The following is a 20,671-nucleotide window of genomic DNA, read 5'->3' as shown; positions in this document are numbered from 1 at the left end:
AAAAACCCCCAGTGTGTTAGTATATTATATGCTGAAAATAATCTTTTAGAGCAAAGAAGAAATTCTGGGTTATATTCCGCTTTAATATTCTGGTGATTTACTTTATTCATTTTTCAGCGTTAAAGAGAATCTGTTCTGTAAAATTCTTACAATAAAAAGCATACCATTCTATTAATTATGTTTTCCTGGGTCCCTATGTGCTGTTTCTACCTCTCCCTGCTGCAATCCTGGCTTGTAATTGCCATTTTTATGCAGTGTTTACAAACAATAGACATAGCAAGTGATACACTGAGAGTAGCTCAGTGTGCGAGTCATACAGAGTGTGCAGGGGGCCTGGAGAGGGTGTGTATAGCTTCTATCCAATCACAAGCAGCACAGCACAGCACATTCCAGCCTGACTGCCTCAGCCCGACAGAGGAGAGAAGATTAGATCATATAAAATAGATAATACAGCCACTGTGCAAATAGGAAAGGCTGCAGTAAGACAGAGCACATTAGAACAGCTATAGGAACATATACGATAGAAGAAATAAGGCTCAAAATTTTGTTACAGAGTATCTAAGTTTTGTTAAGATGTTAGCAAGAAGTTCTGTTAGAAGCTATTTTTATGCTATTTCTTTAAGAACGTTACTACAAGCTTTACACAGCTACTAGATACACAGCTATTAATATAGATGAGACTACTTTTGATCCTATTCTACATAACACAACTATTATATACTTTTTTGAATGTGCTAAGAAGAATGATTATTGCCTGGCTTTACAGGCTATGAGATGGAATACTGTAAGGAAACGCTACTTGGAACTGTTCAAATTTGGTATATATGCTGTATGATAAGCAAATACAATTTTTTATATAAAATCATATACTGAGTGCTCTGCTTCATTTCAAGGTATACCGTCAATCTATAATTACTGTTCTAGAGGGTTCAGACCCCGCTATGCCGGATTTATATGATAGCAACGCTTTAAAGGATGGTCCTTTACCGAGTTAGCAATCATGAAAAAGGCAAGAACCGCTCAGGTTTTTGACAAGTTTATAGCGTTCATTTCTCTAGCTTTGGCCAGTATTTGCACCTTTAATTGATAATAATGAACACTATACCGTACATCTGAACTTGGTCCATTTACCGCACTTCTAGTTCTACCAATATTGTGAATTACACCTATTTGTATTGCTGCAATGGTGGTCACTGGACTACTGCCTGTGGGTGACAGAACAAGCCGTCTTTGCACTTTCATTGAACTTCTGACTCCTTACATAAGCTATGGGGCATAGTAATAAACCAAAGCACTGTATGTTCATTGTTATTAGTATATAGTGCAAGTATGTACCAACTCAATGAAAACAAAGCAAGTTACAAAAGTACAATAGATCTTTATTTGGAAATGTTAGAACATTTGAGCTTTTAGTTACAATCATCTTCAACTTTTTCTTTCTTCAATAAGATAATTTATGTTGCCAAGAAAAAACACAGAAGTGCTAATACAGGCTTTAGTAAATGCTGATCGATCGAATAACTCACTGGCTTCTTTTTCTATGAAGGACAGTGAGGACTTTCTTAAGCATTTCCTGTAAACTCTTTCCAAATTTCTGACTTGCAATATAGGGAACATCGCTTCTACAAAATTAGATAAAATAAAGAAATCCAACAAAGAGACTGATATCTCCGATAATGAGGGCAGTAAAGGGATGGATCTGCTGTGAACTCACATGCCTCATCAACAATGTCCCTTATTCTGGCCAAACACATGGCAATCTGGTGTAGCAACCAGTGGGTAATGTTGTATACAGCTTAGTCACTTCCAAGTGTAAGCATAATTAACCATACGCCTCCCAAAAGTGCAACTACTCTGCTCATCCCATCCACATGTAGGAATGAGCAGTAGGGATGGTCAATGAGATGCAAATTTACCAATCAAATCCTGCTGAGGTAAAATTAGATCAGTCCATTTTCAAGCTGCATAAATTTGCATACAAAATTTGCATGACCCTGCATTAACTTGAAATGATTTGCATCTCATTGACCATCCCTACTAGACAGTGCGGCTTAGGCACTCATTTAGTAGCTGTCAAACAACGATATCACATCCTGTGACCGAAAGGGGTGGAGGCTTCTAACATTTCTGCTTTATTTGTCACTGCTTGACAACCCAAAAATCCCCAAGACGTGTGTTCTAGGTGCCGTCTCCAGGCCATGTAGTGTCTGCTTTGGGTGCTCCCATGGACCGTAATGTTAGCGGCGCTAGGGGGAAAACACTGTAATTGGGGTGCTGGCAATAGCTGCATCCAGAATTACGCCACCAGGGGGAAGGCTAGGTAATCAGTAGGGGAATATAGTTATATTTGCCTACTTTGCTGCAAGCAGGGAGAGTAATCTCTTGCCTTCTCTCCACACCCAGCACAACATTATCGGGAACATACCGCAGGAATCCCACCTCTGGACAAGACTGGTAAAAGGTTGTTTCTAATTGACAGCCACCGTGAGGTAAGCAAGAGTACATATGTTTAGATATTACTTTAAGGGGCAAATATACAGCAGTACTTACATTTGCAAATCCCCAGGTATTTGTTCAGTTATATTCAAATTTGTTTCATCCTCATACTACATAGTTTAGAATCCCAGAATGAGACTGGAATTGGCTGAACCCCCCCCCCCCCCAAAAAAAAAAAGGTTTTCAGCTATATAAACCTCTTTATAAATACTGCATAATGTGTAGCATGAGGAAGAAACAGATGGAATTTATTTAAGACTATTCATAAATTACAAGGTAAGACTGCGCAGAAACTCCTCCATCATACTGCTATGTGGGTAACAATAAGAGATATCTGAAATTGGTGGCTTATTACGCAAAACAGCCTCTTTCAAGTACTAGAATACAGTTTGGGCTGACTACTTTTTGAACAGTTTAACAGTCATGTACAACAATGAAGTTTCTAAGCTCCTTTGTGACTGTACAGTAAGCTGCAGGTACTTTCATCTCTACTGGTTCTGCATGTAAAAGTATGCATAAGCATATCTGGAAGCTCGGCAAGCAAAAAAAGGGCAAGGCATGTTTGACCAATATTTCATTTTCAGATGTGTTAAAGCATTAGGATGCTTACATTCTGAGGTTTTTAGACAGGTGAGTAATGATATGCGATGTTGCAGCAACAAGAATGCTCAGTAAGGGCTGGTATACATGGCTTTGAGACTTTCTTCTTACGTCAGACTGAACCTCATGCTATAGTACTATAACAGATCTGCTGTAAACACTGATCCAAGTGTGACCTGCTTTAACACGGCGGTTCTTTCCTGAGAAAAGTGTCTCATGCATAACACAACCTGCATTTACCAAGGGAGTGCGCGTATATACAAGCATTTCTATGCTGTGCTAACTGATGTTTGACACCCCAGCAATACTACTGAAGCCAGTATGACACTTACTAAATAAGTGTACTAGTAGTAGGTCAGATGCACTTTCCAGAGGAATCTGAGCCATGTGTAATACAAACTTTACCATACAAGCAAACCCAGAAGTAGGAATGTGGGTAAGATTCTTAGTGCTGTTGCATTGGGCAGAATGATGCATTTACTATATGAACACTAAATAATAAAAATAATTTATCAAAAGGCATAGAGTAAGCCAGAACCATAACACTACTTTTTGTGATTTGAAGGATACCTGCAGCCACATAAAAAAGTTACATACTCATCTAAGAAGAAGTAAGACTTTGGATCCTTTAGAGCAAGAGGTGTCAAACTCAATCACATAAGGGGCCAAAGTCAAAACATACTGTAAGTCGCGTGCCAGTTTGTTAAGATTTAACATTTATTGAACAGCCTCAAACTAAGCGGTGTAACTATAGTGACCATGGGGGTAGACTTGGGCCTGCTCCTCCCCTTCTGCAGAATAGCCCAGTGTAACAGTTTAATATTTAGATTGTAAGCTCGCAAGGGCAGGGTCATCCTCCTAATGTTTACTGTTTTTGTAACAATATTTGTGCTGCTTGGAACTCTGCTGTATATTTGTTAGTTGTATCTATGTTCCCCTTGTCGTCTTATTGTGCTTTGTAAAGCGCTGCGGAATATGTTGGCGCTATATAAATAAAAAAATAATAATAATAATAATAATATTTACCTGCACCAGTGTTGCTTTAGGTCTCCTCTGATCTTCAGCTGCAATCTTTATGCTGCACACCTCTGGAGGTTTGGAAGCACAGAGCATGTGACTGCCAGGAAGAACAGAAGAGACCACTCATCATTGGAGCAAGTAAATACTACATTTTGTCACTGTGCAACTTTGCTATGTGGGAAGATGCTGCACCACTCAATGTTTCAATCTGAAACACTAATTGGTGTGCTGCTCCACAAAGGAAGGCAGTGTGCTGTCTTAGTTTTGCTTCTTACAATGATGGACATTGGAAGCCCTTGAGGGCCACATAAAATGGCGAGGAGGGCCGCATTCGGCTCATGGGCCTTGTGTTTGACACTTGTGATCCTCTGTGTCCCCTCGTTTCACCGCCAGGCCCCCGTTACAGCAATCCCACTTTAATGTTGAAGAAGCCTTCGGGTCTCCTCTCTGAAGGCTTTGGGGGTACTTGGTTCTCTGAGTGCTTCCACAGTCGAGGGGCTCTGTACTGCGCACGCCTGAGCATGGACTTGCACATGCGCAGTATAGAGCTGCTTATCTTCGTAAGTACTCGGAGACTCAAGTACTTCCGAAGTGACCTGAAGACGCAGCCGGTCACAAATTTAAACGGGAGACAGCGGGGGGAATGGGGAGATCGATAGATGAATGGAAAGGCTCAATAGAATCCAGAGCCTTCCCTCTTCATACAAAGTATGTAACTTCTTTTATTTAGGTGGTTAAAAGTATCTTTTAAGGCCCGTTTCTAATCACTAAAAAAAAAGAAAATTAGAAGAAACTTTGAGTAATTGTCTAAAGCCACATTGCCAACTGGGACTGTACCCTCACTGGCACTCATGTTTTCTGACACTAACCTTCATGCCGTACATATTAGTCTCCGACCAGGAAAGAGCAATATGAATCTCCTGAAACCACCACCAGCAACTGCAGCCACAAAGTATCTGTACATCTGTCCACATCTGTGGCTATCTCCAAAGGGTGAAAGGCCATCATAAGTTTCCTCTGAACTTCATTTTCATTAAACACAATTAAGGCATTGCATACAAACCATGAAAAAATAGATACTTAAGGAAAATATGAAAATGGGGTTCATTTGCCCCAAAAACTTGTATTCTATATAAATCTGAGCAAACTGCTTGCTTAATAGAAAATAAGGTACCATAACTATTTATTATCCCTCTCTTTTTACACTGCATGGAAATTAATGAAAATATATTAAATACTCCAACTAATGTTAAGAAACAGAAATGTGCAAACTAAAGGAAGACTGATAAATTAATCAAACAAACATTGAAATATACATTTCGTTATCCCTATCTTTCCAACATAGTCATCTAACAAACACTAGCAATCTGCAAATAGAAGCACAGACAGCTGAATTATAATAGTAAAATAGACAGCGTTGGTCTGATTACAATAGTAATCAATCAGCTAGATAATCAGTGCTCATTACACGACTGAGGAAATCTCAAGCTTGGCTTCAATGCCAACCAAGAACTATTCAAACACCAAAGCAAAATATGGAATAATAATCTTGGCAGCAAGATGACCTTACTGAAAGGTTAATTCCTCCAAATTTGAATTTGTGTCTAACATCTACCCTGGCTGCCCTTGGCAAGATTCTGTTTAGGGACCTTTGGGTAGGCGCTAGTATGCTAAATAACTCCATTTGGCTGAAGCCAAAGTGACACACGTTTCTGAGTTCTTTAAAGGGAATATCCAAGCAAAATAAAAAAAATGAGTTTTACTTACCTGGGGCTTTTACCAGCCCCATGCAGCCATCCTGTGCCCTCGTAGTCACTCACTGCCGCTCCAGTCCCCCGCTGGCAGCTTGCCGACCTGGGAGGTCGGCGGGACGCATTGCATACATTTTTACGCATTCCCGCTAGTGCAGGAACATTAACACATACAATTTTACGCGTTAGTGGTTTATTGCGTAAAAATGTACGCATTGAACCAGTGATGCGTAAAAATATATGTGTTAATGTTCCTGCACTAGCGGGAATGCGTAAAAATGTATGCAATGCGTCCCGCCGACCTCCGAAGTCGGCAAGCTGCCAGCGGGGGTCTGGAGCAGCAGTGAGTGACTACGAGGGCACAGGATGGCTGCATGGGGCTGGTAGAAGCCCCAGGTAAGTGAAACTCATTTTTTTATTTTGCTTGAACCTTCCCTTTAAGGAATGACAACTATGGCTTCAGCAACTGTAAAGGTGGGACTTTCTTTGACAATATCTTTCCAAGGGAGTCTTGGAAAGATGTAAAAAGTCACTCACTGATCCACACCACTGTTATCCATTCAAGGCTGAATAATGCACTTTGGGTGGAATGATTCTGTTTGGAAGCAATTTACAGTCCATACTGCTTATCATTTTGTACAATCTTACACGGAATGACATGTTTAAGATTATAAATCTCATATTTTTTTGAAGAATGATAGTGAAGGTGAACAGGAATGAGTGTAAATCTCTCAATGATACAAGATTCTGAAAACATGCAAATTCAAAATTATAATCCTCCAGTAGAAGATCCGAAGACCAAGACATCTTGAAGAACAGCTGAATGTCATAGAAAGTGTTCCACTTTATGGAAGCAGCAAAACGTGTAATATGAAAATCCTGAGTTTAACTTATTCATCGTTGTCTATGGAAAATAGAAGAAAAAAAAAAAGTGTTAATTGGCACAGGTAAATTCAACTAGCAAAATTCCTAGCCTAGTATTGTGCTTTCTCTGTTTTATGTTCAGTGTAGGACATAGGATGATACCAAACAGCTCCATGAAATGGGCTGAACGGCAGATGTGTGATAGTTATTAGGGAAAACAGCTAGCCTAGTAAATGCACCCCGCATTTATTAGTTATAAGGCGTTTTTTTTGGATGAAACTGATCTGTGGGCATGATTTGTGAGGGATGGTGTTTTAGATTTGATACAATAAAATTTCTTTGGTATACTCTATGAGGCTGTGTGACCCCCTGTAAATTTGTTTTAGTATAAAACAGCTAGCCTAGTTTGAAAAATTACTTTGATCCAAATATTTATGATCTTCTCCATGGTTACCAAACAGGTGTCCAAGCCAATATGTTGGTAGAATGAGCAAAACGTTATGTCTTCTCACACCTGCTTTGTTTTACTTGATAACATAACAACAGCATGAAAGTATACATGGGGAAGTTTCAACAGGAGACAATATTTTTTGCCCAATGAAGCACATATGGATTGTAAAAACTTCCCATTTATTTAAATAACTGGGAGGGAGAAGGCACCCCAAAAAATAGGTAGTGGTGGATGAGTGGTATATCTATTTAATGTGACTAAAAATAACAAAAAAGTTTAAATATTTATAATAAAAATGGCTTACCTCAAAGGAAAAGGCAAAGTCAATTTCAAACAAAAGGTTTATTCACCAGACACCATCAATGATAAGCGCCTAAAAGTTTTAGGGGCTCCCAACTTACTGTTTACAGCAGAGTTCCCCAACCCTGTTGTCAAGTACCACCAACAATACATGTTTTGCAGAAAACCACAAACATACACAGATGGGGTAATTAGTGTCTCAGCAGAGCGGATTATATACCTCTGTGGATTTATACAAAATATGCACTGTTGGTGGGCCTTGAGGACAGGGTTGGGGAACACTGGTCTACAATATAAAGATGCTGCTTTGTATTTGATCTGAGGAACCACACTGTGTTCCACGAAACGCGTCATCATTGATAGTGTCTGATGAATAATAAACCTTTTGTTTGAAATTGGCTTTGCCCATTCCTTGGAGGTAAGCCATTTTTATTATAAAAATGTATATTTTTTGCTATTTGTAGTCACATAATATAGATATACTATTCATCCACCACCACATATTTTTTGGGACACCTTCACCCTCCCAGTTGTTATGCTACAGCCCCCCAGCTGCTTTGGGGGGTTAGTCTAGTGTTCAATTTCTGAACTATTCTGGAGTACGACTCTCATATCTGATGACTAAAGAACCTGAGTGAGGTCGGGATTTCCTCACCTGCCTTCATACTGTGGTTGCTAGTCGTGCAACCCACACTTGTGAATATTCTTTTGCTCTTTAAAGGGAACCTAAACTAAGAAGGATATGGATTTTTCCTTTTAAAATAATGCGAGTTGCCCGACTCTCCTGCTGATCCTCTGCCTCTAATGCTTGTAGCTACAGCTCCTGAACAAGCAAGCAGATCAGGTGCTCTGACTGAAGTCAGACTGGATTAGCTGCATGCTTGTTTCATGTATGTGATTCAGCCACTACTGAAGCTAAAGACATCAACAGGAGAGTCAGGCAACTGGTATTGTTTAAAAGGAAACATCCATATCCCTTTCAGTTTAGGTTCCCTTTAAGACTACGTGATCAGCACTTGACATACTACACCAGGCTTTCTCAACCAGGGTTCCCTGGAGCCCCAGGGTTCCTTCAATACTCTGCAGGGGTTCCTTGGCATTTTCCCCTATTGTTGGGGAAGTAGAATAGAGCACATTATAATAGAGGCTACTGTAAAAAGAAGCACTAAATTGGGGGTCATAATAATGAGTACATTAATAATAAAAGGTACTAGGATAAGGAGACAGTATAATGAGGGGCACTGCAATAGGGGTAGGGGAAAAAACAGCCTCACCAACTTTTAAAGGACTTACGAGGCCAGTTTTAGAGAAGAAAAAAAAAGTTAGATACCTGCATCAGTTTGTAAGGCACGGAGGACGCCGTCCGCGTCCTCCGTGCCGTTTCGCCGGGTCCCCGCCGCTCAGTAATCCCCCTAAAAGGCCCCCGACTGCACTGCCTGGGTCGGGCTCTCCAGCCTGCAGAAAGTTGGCCGCCGGAGCTGGCCGCGGCTGCGCAGTCCACATAGCCGCGAGTGCGGCTGCGCAGCTCTAGGGCCAATCCCCCGATCCACGTAACAGGCTGGGGCTACTGAGCGGCAGGGACCCGGCGAAAGGGCACGGAAGGCACGGACGGCGTCCTCCGTGCCTTACAAACTGATGCAGGTATCTAACTTTTTTTTTTCTAAAACAAACTAACTACCATGCGTCCTGCAAAATAAATGCAGGGGTTCCTCAAGATCAAAACATTGTTTGCAGGGGTTCCTTGTGATCCAAAAGTTATTTACAGGGTTCCTCCAGGGTAAAAAGGGTTGAGAGAGGCTGTACTACATCATAAGAGGCTCCTGGTGTCTGTGTTTTTTTTCCTGTCTCCCTAGGAAGTCTGTTGAATCCCTTTGCGATAACACAAACCCCTATTTACTTAAATGTTCTTTTAAAACAATTCCAAACATCAAACCAACAAAGTGACTCATATTCCAGTGCTAAATTGGAAAAATTGGCATAAGAGGAGGTGCCACCATTTTTAAGGTCAGTTTCTTCTTGATATATACTGTATTTATATGTAACTACTGGAAGTGTTTGACAGTAACTGAATGATTAGGTGATTGATGGCTTTTGACATATATAGGACAGACAAGTGAGGAGTTAGGTCTTGAAAAGGAACTGACAGTGGCGTAAAACGTTGGTCTGTTTGCTCCGCATCTCTTATGCTTGTTGCCAGTTACCACTGATAAGTGAGTCATTTAATGTTTGAGGTTTGGATTGGTTTATAAATTACAATGAAATAAATGGGAGGTTTATATAATCTGTATATACACCATCAGGAAAATGTTTTGTCTTTTACTGAAATGGATACCAGCCTGCTTGTGTCCCTGAGTAGCACTAAGGTGAATGTGGATGTCTTTGAGCAAAAGAAGTGAAGTGGACCTGAACTCAAAGGACAGAAGGAAAACAGAGAAAGGTACCCTGTATGTATTTAGAGAGCTTAGCCTGTCTAATTCCCCCTCATCTCATTTTCAGTTGGCATGAAGCCCTTTTTCCATGAACTGTTTGGATAGCAATAAATGTGTCCATGTTTATAAGGATTTGCTATGCTGGATTCCCCATACAAATTAGAAATATCAAGTATTTGTGCATTTTCTGACTAGTATAGTCAGTGGTCAGCTAAATGCTAGATCAAGTACCCTAAGTAGTATTAGTTAATATCTCTGCAAGGTTTTCTTATTTTATTCATTATTTTATTGTAATCAGATGTAAAAAAAATACTGTTTTTTTAGAGTGTCCAATAGTGATGGTCAATGAAATGCAAATAATTCTGAATTTATGCAGGATTATGCAAATGTTGTGCGTACAGCTTGAAAATAAACTAATCAAATTCTGCCAAAGTGGAATTAAATTGGCCCATCTTCAAGGTGCATAAATGAGCGTAAACAATTAGCATAATCCTGCATCAACTAGGAATTATTTGCATCTAATTGACCATCCTTTAGGTGCGTACACACGCACTACTAAATGCAGCGACGGGTCCGCCGGACCCTCCCGATGGGCGGTCTTTAGCCGACAGTATGCGCGTGTGTACGTGCTGTCAGCGGACTGATAAGGCTGCAGTGACCGGGAGGGTCCGGCGGACCCGTCTTTGCATTTAGTAGTGCGTGTGTACGCACCTCTACTGTCCTATCATTTCTGTCTCTCTATTCAAGAAACAGCAAATAAACCCCCCTCAAAACATAGGTGCACAATTGCAATTTCTACACGTCAAAATATTTGACAATATCTGTTCAAGAAGAAACATTCTAAAAATATACAAATATAGGAACTAACCTTCTTGGTAGGCTCCATCAGCCATAACTAACTGGAGGATTCTGGGATATAAATACTGATGCTCACTGCCCAAAATCTTCTCAACAACTGTAGAACATGTATCAATATTTTCATCTTCATCCTCGTGAATGGCCTACAAAAACATTCCATAAACGTATGTGTTCTAAATTGTATATAATGATTATTATTATTACCATTATATATTTATTCAGTGCCATCTTCTGCAGTATTTCACAGAACATCAAATAAGTCAGGTCACTAACTGCACCACGGAGGACCTCTAATCCATACCATAGTCATAAACTAACGCTCCTAATAGAGATGTTCAATGAGATGCTAATAATTTCGAGTTGATGCAAATATTTTACATGTATGCAAATGTATGCAGCATGGAATTTGATCAATGAAATGCAGTAATTGAGGATTTTGATTGGTCCAGTTCCATGTCGCATACATTTGTACATACAATATAAAATATGCCTCCATACCAAATTATTAGCCTGTCACTGACCTTTTTTTTAGCTCCTAGCACAGTCTGAGGCTAATTGTGGCAGAACCAATTAACTTACCAGTATGTTTTTGGAAGTAAATTACATTTATTAAAAGTGTCTTATGGTTACCATCAGTGCGCCCTTACTACACTAGTCTGGTTTCTTTTAGTCAAGAGTTAGAATGGAATGTGGCTGGATAGTGTAATGGTTAAGGGCTCTGCCTCTGACATGGGAGACCAGGGTTCTAATCTCGGCTCTGCCTGTTCAGTAAGCCTGCACCTATTCAGTAGGAGACCTTTGGCAAGTCTCCCTAAAACGGCTGCCTATAGAGCGCGCCCTAGTGGCTGCTGCTCTGGTGCTTTGAGTCCGCCAGGAGAAAAGTGCAATATAAATGTTATTTGTCTTGTCTTGAATCTCTACATTACCTATGTAGCCCCTTAGCTAATAAACTGGACATAAATACGGTTACACTTTTAAGCCATTCAGCTAAATCCTAGAATTCCACTTTAACCACTTCTTGACTACAGGCTTACACCCCCCCTCCTTATGACCAGGCAATTTTTCACAAATCAGGCCACTGCAGCTTTAACAGCTCACTGCAGGGCCATACAACTTAGCACATAAATGAATCTTGCCCCCTTTACTTGCCACCAACAGAGCTGTCTATTGGTGGCATCTGATTTGACAGCTTGCTGCTCAGCCATACAGCTTAGCTCACAAATGAGTCTTACCTCCTTTTCTTGTCCTTAACAGGACATTTGGAGGTCTCGGATTGCTGCTGCAATCATTTGTTTTTTTGTGTGTTTTTCACAGGAAAAAAAAAAGCATTTTCCCTCCCTCCCCTGTCCTAAATTGACATAGGACGGTAATCCGTCCTCTTACCCGCATCTCATAGGCATCAGCCTATGAGAGGGATTTCTCTCCGAGCGGCTCTGAGGGACAGCCGATTGTCCCATGTACATCACTGCACTAGATCACAGCGCTGTACAAATGTAAACAAAGGGTTTCCCCCCCCCCTTTCGTTTACTAACAGACTGCTAGCCGGAGCTCTGCTGCGTATGCACGCCATCGTTCTCTGCTAATCTTCGCCTCCAGGACTTGACACCTATCGGTGTTAGGCGGTTCTGGGGCTGCCACCTTGTGACCGCCTATCGGCGTTAAATGGTCTTAAGGTGGTTAAGCTACAAAATTGTCTCCAGCCTTGTAGGATATGTAAATCGCTCTGCTGTATCTTTTCTCATCCAGGACAATGTATCGATTTTCACACATATACCTTTACCTTTATTTTATCGTAAACTTCAATGAACTTCTCAAAACCAATCTCTTGTTCTAATTTGAGTCTCAGTTCCTCCAGATGGCCAAACACACTGTCGCCATCATCACATTCACTCTCCAAATCTTCACTGCTGTCATCTGCAAGGATAGAAGTCTTTTACTGTGATGAGAACAAACCGGGATGAAAAAGTCACATTAACAGAATGCTAGCAGGACAAACTTTTAGGAGGCCAATTCAAACAGTTTGGCCACCATCAATATCATTGCGGTGCCGTGATTAACAGACATCAAGAATACTAGTGTAACCTAATAAATTAGAATATCAACAAAAAGTCAATTTATTTCAGTAATTCAATTCAAAAAGTGAAACTCATATATGATATAGATTCATTACATAATCATTTTCATGATTATGGCCTATAGGGGAATGCAAGAGGTACAAGGTGGATACAAGAGATATAAGGGGGACACAAGGGGTGCACACAAGATACAAAGGGGACATAACAAGGCACAAGAGGGACATATAGGCACAAGAAATACAAATGAGACATGAGGCACAATGGGGCTGTATAGGTACAAAGGGGGCACAAGAGATACATATGGGGGACACGATTAGTACAAGGAGCAGAAGAGATACAAGGGGGACACATGGGTGACATAAGGCACAAAGAGAACACTAGAGGTACAACGGGGAGATGACCATTAGGAGGAGGAGTGGGGGAAGAAGGTCCGCAAGATGCCCCTGCATCATGGATGCACTAGGTTTACAATTTTTTGCCCCTGGTTTTTGTCCGTTAAACCTAGGTGTGTATTATGGTCAGGAGCATCCTATAGTCTGAAAAATACGGTAACTTTTCAAGACTAATGGCACCATAAAACAAGTCTTAAAAAAATGTAGATAGCCATGCATTTGCCAGAGGCAAATGCCAGACTACTTGACCTGACTACCCTTCAATTCAAGGGGAAAGCTTTGTGCTATGGGAGATGCTTTGTGGTAATTATGAGATCCGGGCCCATATGCAATTGAATTTTTCACCTGACTTTTCTCCTAGGTGATATTTTGAAACTTGTCAATAAATTGATTTTTAAACCATTAGCAAGCAAAGAAATGCTCAAAATAATTTTGATAGTACTTTTTACCTACTTTTTGATACTTTTTCCTTTGCAAAGTGCTAAAATGTTATTTTAAATGGAAGATGATATTTTTTCTCCTAGGAGAAAACTCAGGTGAAAAAGTGAATTGCATATGGCCCCCCATGTCTATATTCCTAAGTAAGGCTATCTCCTGTTCTGAGTATTCACTGTATTTAATCTGAATCTTAGTGTTACTGTATTGTGTTTTGCATAGAGCAATGGGTTAAACAAAAATCGTTTTGCACAACCGTTTTGTTTTCAGGTCATGTCCCTGTACAGACCTGTGGTAGTAAGCGCTATGATTACATGACTGAGAGGCCCCGGGTTTCTGCTAGCCTACTCTCAGCTGATACATAAGATTGTGGCCAAGAATGCTGAGAGGTGTGACAGAAAACTGGGTTTGTGACAAAATCTATCAAGCTATGATATTTCTGCAGCTAGTTACATAGACAATAAAAACCATTTGTATCACCACAGAGACAGAAAAGCAAGCAATGCTTTCATGGTGTGTATTTGGACAAAAATATTTTCCAAGATGGAAGCTTTTACCTGAATGCCATTCTTCATTGATTGCACTTCCACTGCTTGGCTGATTTTCCTCATCGTCTATTTCAGCATCCGGCACATCATCTGTCTCCTCCACTTCATCCCCCATCTTACTGGGTTGTAGAGTATCGTCAGCTCCTTCATTTGAATCCTCTCTTAATAACTGTTCCATTGATGCCTGTAGCTCCTGCAAATCTCTGTCTGTTTCTCCAAACATACTGAAAGGCAAACCAAAAACATACTGGTTAAAATAGTATATACTTTGGAAGTTACAATACAATTGTGTATATAGTGCACATACCCCTAATACTAACTAACCTAACAATAACCAAGGCGCCAACCACTAACCTTAGTTCGGGTACGCCTGAGGCCGGTTTCACACTGCGGATTGGAGGCAGCCAAAAACAGGCCTTCGGGGATTACTGCATACCGTCTGCCAGCCGGCCAAGCAGGAAGTGATGCTCACTTCCTGTGGCCGAAGCAATCAAGTGCAGGGAAGCGTCTTGCTAAAATATGCTTCTGTGCATGTGCAACACGTAAAAGCGGGCATTTTAACAAACACGTCGTCGTAGACTTACATGACTCCCTGTCCGCTGCACGGTAACTTAGGTTTGCCCTTGAGACGGGGATGTGCCGAAAACGTCCCTTCCATCGCATCACCCCGCACTGCGTTGGTATGAAAGGCCCCCTAGACTAACACTGCCCTGCGGTGGGGTGTGGAAAAAATGCTGCACCCCACCAGTGTGAAAGGGCCCTCACACTAAACTTACTACTGATACAGCTAATAATAGTTGGAGACTTCTGTCATTAATTTCTGATCAGTCTAACACTATGCTATTAATTATGCTGCTTACTGAAACTCCCCTCGTTGCTCACCACTAACCCAGCACCAAAAGGAAACTGATCAGCACTGCTTCCTGTAGCTGCTGCATCACTCCGAATCCTTACAATTATCGCTGCGACAAAAAACCCTAAGTTTGGCACCTCATAACTGCAATTAACATTTCAGTCTATAAAATAGCTAAAAAGCACTAGTTGCCGTTGTGCAAAAATAAACTGCTTCACAAAAGATAGTGCTTCCAGTTAAAGGAAACTTGAAGCAAAAACAAAAATTATGATATAATTATTTGTTTGTGTAGTACGGATAATGAATAGAACATGAGTAGCAAAGAAAAAAGTCTAATTTTTATTTTCAGTTATATAGCTTTATTTTGTTTTATAATATTGCATCATTCTGTCATATTTGCAGTTTAGAAAGTCTTTTAAGATATAAAATAAAGCAGAATAATGACCTTTTGAACTCTCCTGCAGTAAAATGTATCTCAAACTGTATCTCACTGTTTTGCTGCTGTTTAAGTGCCTCAGAAAACAGGACTGTATTCCACCTATTTTGGGTTGAGAAACTCAGAAAAGCTCTTTTGCATAGAGAACAACTGGCTGTTTTTTTTTTATCTCTTCCTGTACTGGAAAACAACAAGAGACTTTTTCTTTGCTACTTATTTTCTATTTCTTAGCTTTACTACACACACAATTAATCTCATAAGTTTGTTTTCACTTCAGGTTTGCGTTAAAGGAATACTATCAATGCCCAAGTGTTGTAAAATGACAACGTACAAATAATGTCTAAGTAGCTGTGTTAACATTTTCTTACTATTCATGTTAAATATCAGAGGCAAAAGCTTTAATTCATTGTGTGTAGATTTTAGCTACGTTTGGAATGTCTCATTTGCATAGGTGAATCTCTGCAGTCTGACATGCTAAGAACAGAGTAATATTGAAGCAGATTATTTGTAAACAGGTATCAGGTTTCACACACAACAGTATTACAGATGTGTATGTTGCACATAAGATACATTTCCTCTGCTCTCTCTAAGGGCCTTTTTCCACTAGCCTGCGATTTGCGATTTGCTTCTGATCGCAAATCGCAAGGTACATTAAACTAATGGAAACTGCAGCAGCAATTTCCATTAGTGCGATCCGATTTTGGTCAAAGCGCAATCGTCGTCCTGCTGCGTTTTGTATGCGATTGAGCTGGACTATAATGAGTATAGTAGCTCAATCGCAATCGCATGGTGGAAATTGAAACGCGATCGCGATCGCATTCCATAGTGGAAAAGAGCCCTAAGAGAGAGCTCTGCCTGTCTCTGACTGAGCTCTCTGCACACAGAGTTAACTGATAAACTGTGAGGGAATTTCCCCCCTCTTCTCATGGCTGAGTCTGCCATCAGAATTTCAGCAGACTGCCCTCAGAAAAATGTGAAAGGAATTAGATAACCGTAATCAAATAGATAAGCACTGAAATGTATACACCAGTACTTAGCAGCACTTCCCAAACATTTCCTATAGCAATTGAAAAAAAAAACATGTTAATCGATAGTGTCCCTTTAAGAGAAAAAAGCCAGGTAAGGGGTGGGGTAATTACTATCGCTTATTGGTTTGGTAGATCTCCTCCCTTCTCTTCAGTCCCTATGCCCCAATCTCCACTGCAGTCTTCAACCTATGTGGTGCGTACCGGCCCAGCCTCGGGAACGTTTATAAGTCGTCCTAGCAGACACACCTCTTCAGAAAAGCTTATCATTTGTTAAAGCTAGAATTTGACACTGCATCATGTGCTAACCCTTTTGTCTCCTTCCCAAACATGAATTGTAGGTTTATGTATTTGTGTCCCTGTATGTCCTGATTGCACAGTGTTTTGAACTGCTCATGCATCTATGCTCCTTGCTATAGTCTGTTTTGTGCTGTGTACAATGCTTTGGAAGATGTTGGCATTATATAAATAAAAATACTACAATTTGCATGGGATTTGCATCTCTTTGACCATCTCTACTACCAATAATGTCACTGTCAGCACAACATTAAAAATACCCTGATGCACTACTCTTTGGGTATACCTATCTAAAACAAATAAGGAAACAACATTTTAAATGCTGTGGTCCTGGGGATACCTTTAGTCATGCCCATGACATGCAGTATTTGTCAGTCAAGGACAGACTGAATAAAGTACAGTGCTTACGTGTCCTCGGAGTCTGAATGATCTGCATCCTGAGCTGGTTCATCCTCGATGTCTTCTATCTCCAGATGCTCATCCCCTTGCAGCTCAGCAACACTTGGTACATCCACTAAGGTCTTGAACAGTTTAGACAGATCTGGCAAGGAGCAAGTTCTCAACATCTGTAGATAAAACAAAAGTGTCTCATTCTGTTCTTGGCATCAGAAATAAAACATACAACATGCTGTGGTGAACTGACTGACCACAGCACAACTCTGAATGTATCCCACTTAATCTGTAGTGATCAGCTGTCAGCTATGTCTAAAAGCACATCAATAAGAGATGCATACATGAAATCACGCGGAGTATTGCCAATAGGTAGAATATCGATCATTTTATATTCACGATATTCTACTAGGCTTGCTTAAAGAAAACCTGAGGTGGATTGAAATACAAAATATAGATACTTACATAGGAAAAGTGAAACCTCTGGATCCTCCAAGAGGCTTCCCTTGACCTCCATGTCCCCACCTCAGCTTGTCCGGACCCTCTGGACATTTCTGGCTCTGCTCCTCTTCCTGCACAAGTGCAGTTGCCCTGTGCCCGCCCTGTTCCTATGCAAGTATGGCTGTGCCTGCCCTGTACCTGCTTCTTAGATGCCTAACAAAGGTGCCCACTAATGGTACAATCTTCCAAACAATTGACTTCACAAACTCTTCTCTTGAACTGGGCATGCACTGGTCTCTTCCACACAAGCCCACTGGAGACAAGCACTCGAGCATAAACACTTGCTTTCCTTGTGCATGCCTGGTAGAGAGCTTGCACATGCCCAGTTCAGATGCACTCTTTCCTGTGTATTGAGTATGTGCGGCTCATGAGCTCCCGCATGCCCAGTGCACAGTTGCTCATGCATGGACATGGGAAACTGCACCCCAGTCAGACAAGCCTGCAGCAGGGAGTGGCCTGGAATGGGAGGATCCAAGTGGAAACAGACATCTATCCAGAGGTGTCTGTAGGCAAGTTTGCATATCACTATGTGTCTTTATTTTATATTCAGGTTCAGGTGTGCTTTAAAGTGGACCAGAACTCAGAACTCTCTGCTCTAAAAGATATACAACAGTATAATAACCTTTAAACAAAAACATGTATTTGTTACAGCTGATACAGATCCTAAAATAAATCTGCACTGTTTCTACTTCTTGATTCATGGAAGCAGACATATTGTTTACAGCCTGTGCTTTCAAATGGGCTTATCTGCCATAGGCAGTCATGTGACACGGGGGGAGATCAAATTACAAGTAGTGATTAGACACAAATGAGGGGGAATTACACAGGCTAAACTCTTTAAATACATACAGGGTGCATTTCTGTTATGTTTTCCTTGTGTCCTGTGCAAGAGTTCAGGTCCACTTTAATAAACAGTTTTTCTGATTTGCAAATGATCACATTGGGTTCATATTTACACATAACACAGCTCCCCAACTGAAAACCCAAACAGGGTTATATAAAAAGCAGGGTCTCTGCACAATAGCCAGGGAAGTAGTATTTTCCAGAGAGTAAGCAGCAGAACTGTATATATTGCACTGCTTAGTCCTCCTCTGATTCTACAACTGTAATAACACAGAGTGAGGGCCTCATTAAACATGGCCATCCCTGTGTAGAAATGTACGCTCTGCAGTAATTGCATCTTCCAAAGCATTTGTTTGTGGTGTAGATGGTGGATTTACAGTGTTCATGACGCACGAGAGGAGGAAAGATGGCACACATATTGTACAAAGAGGGAAGGAAGAGCTGTGTTCATGGCAAGCAGAACAAGCCAGTTTAGGGTAATGCTAAACGCAGACTTCAGGAGAATATGGAAGTAATTAGAAGACAGTTGTCTAGGAAGGTTTTCATCTCTAAGTTAAAAGAAAGTCTTGGTATTGAGGCATTTAAAAAGCTGTGAAATCTCACACTCGTTTTCTCACACTTAATCCAGCTCCAGTGTAAAAGCACTTCCAGACACCGCCTGCGCTAAAAATGCACTTTCAAACTGACTTTCCATCTCTTGGGCAGAATTTTAAATCTAGGGAGGATGTAAAGTCTAGAAATAACATTTTATTTTCGTTCCCATCTCATCTAACTCAACATGAGCCTTTTCTAGCTAAGGGAAACGATCACTTCTGAGAATATTTTTTATTTTCTTTTTTAAATCAAAAGAATATTTTTATTTTCATACTAATGTTAAATTGGATTTCCAGTAACCAAGTTTACATTTAGGTTAAAGTGAGGGCAGAAATTAACTTTTGACCTATTGCTCTGTGTCCTTGTTTGGGAGACCTCCGCTCACTTCCTGCCCCAGGGACAACTAAAATTTGGCTGTAAGCTGAACTTTTTGCTTCCCCTTACTGGGATGATATCTCCGTACTTTCTTTCTGAAAATCCCCTAGTGGCTGATGACACTGCCATAGTGTCCCTAGACTGTATTCTCCAGAAGAATACGCAGAGAACGTGGGGAGAACGGGAAACGTGTACATAGCTACTGTCTATAGATAGCCACGATAAATCATAACTGTGTCATTTCCCGCCAAATGCAAGGGGTCTCTACCCCATCATGCAGGAGCTGGTAAGCCCTCCTGCTGCAGCCCATCTTATCTATAGGGATAGGTATACTTGAGGGGCTGCTCTTTGTCTTCCATATTTTTATTTACAAAAAAAGATGGGAAGAATCCATTGGGAGACCATTATGAGAGGCTCTAATTTTTTGTGGAGGCTAGATACTGGCCAATATCTTTATCAGCAAACATTCTGCGCTGCAGATTCTTTATTCTTTTGTTAGGTTTCCTTTAAGTACATATTAGCTGTTTCGTTCTCTCCTGTACTAAGCAGATGCATATACTGTACGTCTATCTATCTATCCATCCATATATTTATCTATCTATCTATCTATCTATCTATCTATCTATCTATCTATCTATCTATCTATCTATCTATGAAAACCGTTTCATATTGACATCAATTTCAGGAAGAGGAGAGTCTGGTCAATCTGAATGTTAATGTCAAACAGAAAATGTGATTTAATTTAGGAAAATATCTATAAACTCTGTCTAAACCCCAATTAAAGGAACATATGTATAGCAGATGGGTTTCTAGCTCTCTAATGAAAGCCCAAGGAGTGGGAGACAGTCACATGCTCATTATGTATGCACAAGGGCGGCACAGAGTGGCGAGTAATGCGGGGCAGTGATGCACTTGTTCTGCTATTTATTGATTTATTTTTTGTTTATTTTTTAACAAGAGTTTATATGGGTAATAACCACTATAACATCTTTATGTCCGTTATCTTCAAATATTACCCTTTTTAAAAAACATGGTAGGTTCTATTGAAATCTGCTTTGTGCAAAGCTTACATTTTAATCACCTGACCTATGGATATATCATATCTAAGAACATATAATAGGTAAAGAACAAGCTCCTT

General features: G+C 40.4%; 1 protein-coding gene across 4 annotated transcripts in view; it reads right to left on the bottom strand.

Annotated features, from left to right (window-relative positions):
- Positions 1 to 6,279: 6,279 nt before the first annotated feature.
- NEK1 (NIMA related kinase 1) overlaps positions 6,280 to 20,671 on the bottom strand; it is a 208,340-nt gene continuing 193,948 nt past the window's right edge. For all 4 annotated transcript variants that reach the window (XM_068278807.1, XM_068278809.1, XM_068278808.1 and 1 more), the window contains 5 exons: positions 17,239 to 17,396; positions 14,229 to 14,443; positions 12,550 to 12,683; positions 10,780 to 10,912; positions 6,280 to 6,771 (listed from right to left, as the gene is read on the bottom strand). In XM_068278807.1, coding sequence (XP_068134908.1) covers positions 6,758 to 6,771; positions 10,780 to 10,912; positions 12,550 to 12,683; positions 14,229 to 14,443; positions 17,239 to 17,396 — 654 coding nt within the window. In that variant the 3' untranslated portion in view covers positions 6,280 to 6,757. The remainder of the gene's footprint in view (positions 6,772 to 10,779; positions 10,913 to 12,549; positions 12,684 to 14,228; positions 14,444 to 17,238; positions 17,397 to 20,671) is intronic.

This window comes from Hyperolius riggenbachi, chromosome 1 (assembly GCF_040937935.1).
Source record: "Hyperolius riggenbachi isolate aHypRig1 chromosome 1, aHypRig1.pri, whole genome shotgun sequence".
Classification (NCBI taxonomy): Eukaryota; Metazoa; Chordata; class Amphibia; order Anura; family Hyperoliidae; genus Hyperolius; species Hyperolius riggenbachi.
The sequence above is the reverse complement of the archived record's forward strand: the minus strand, read 5'-3'. Positions and strand labels throughout refer to the sequence as shown.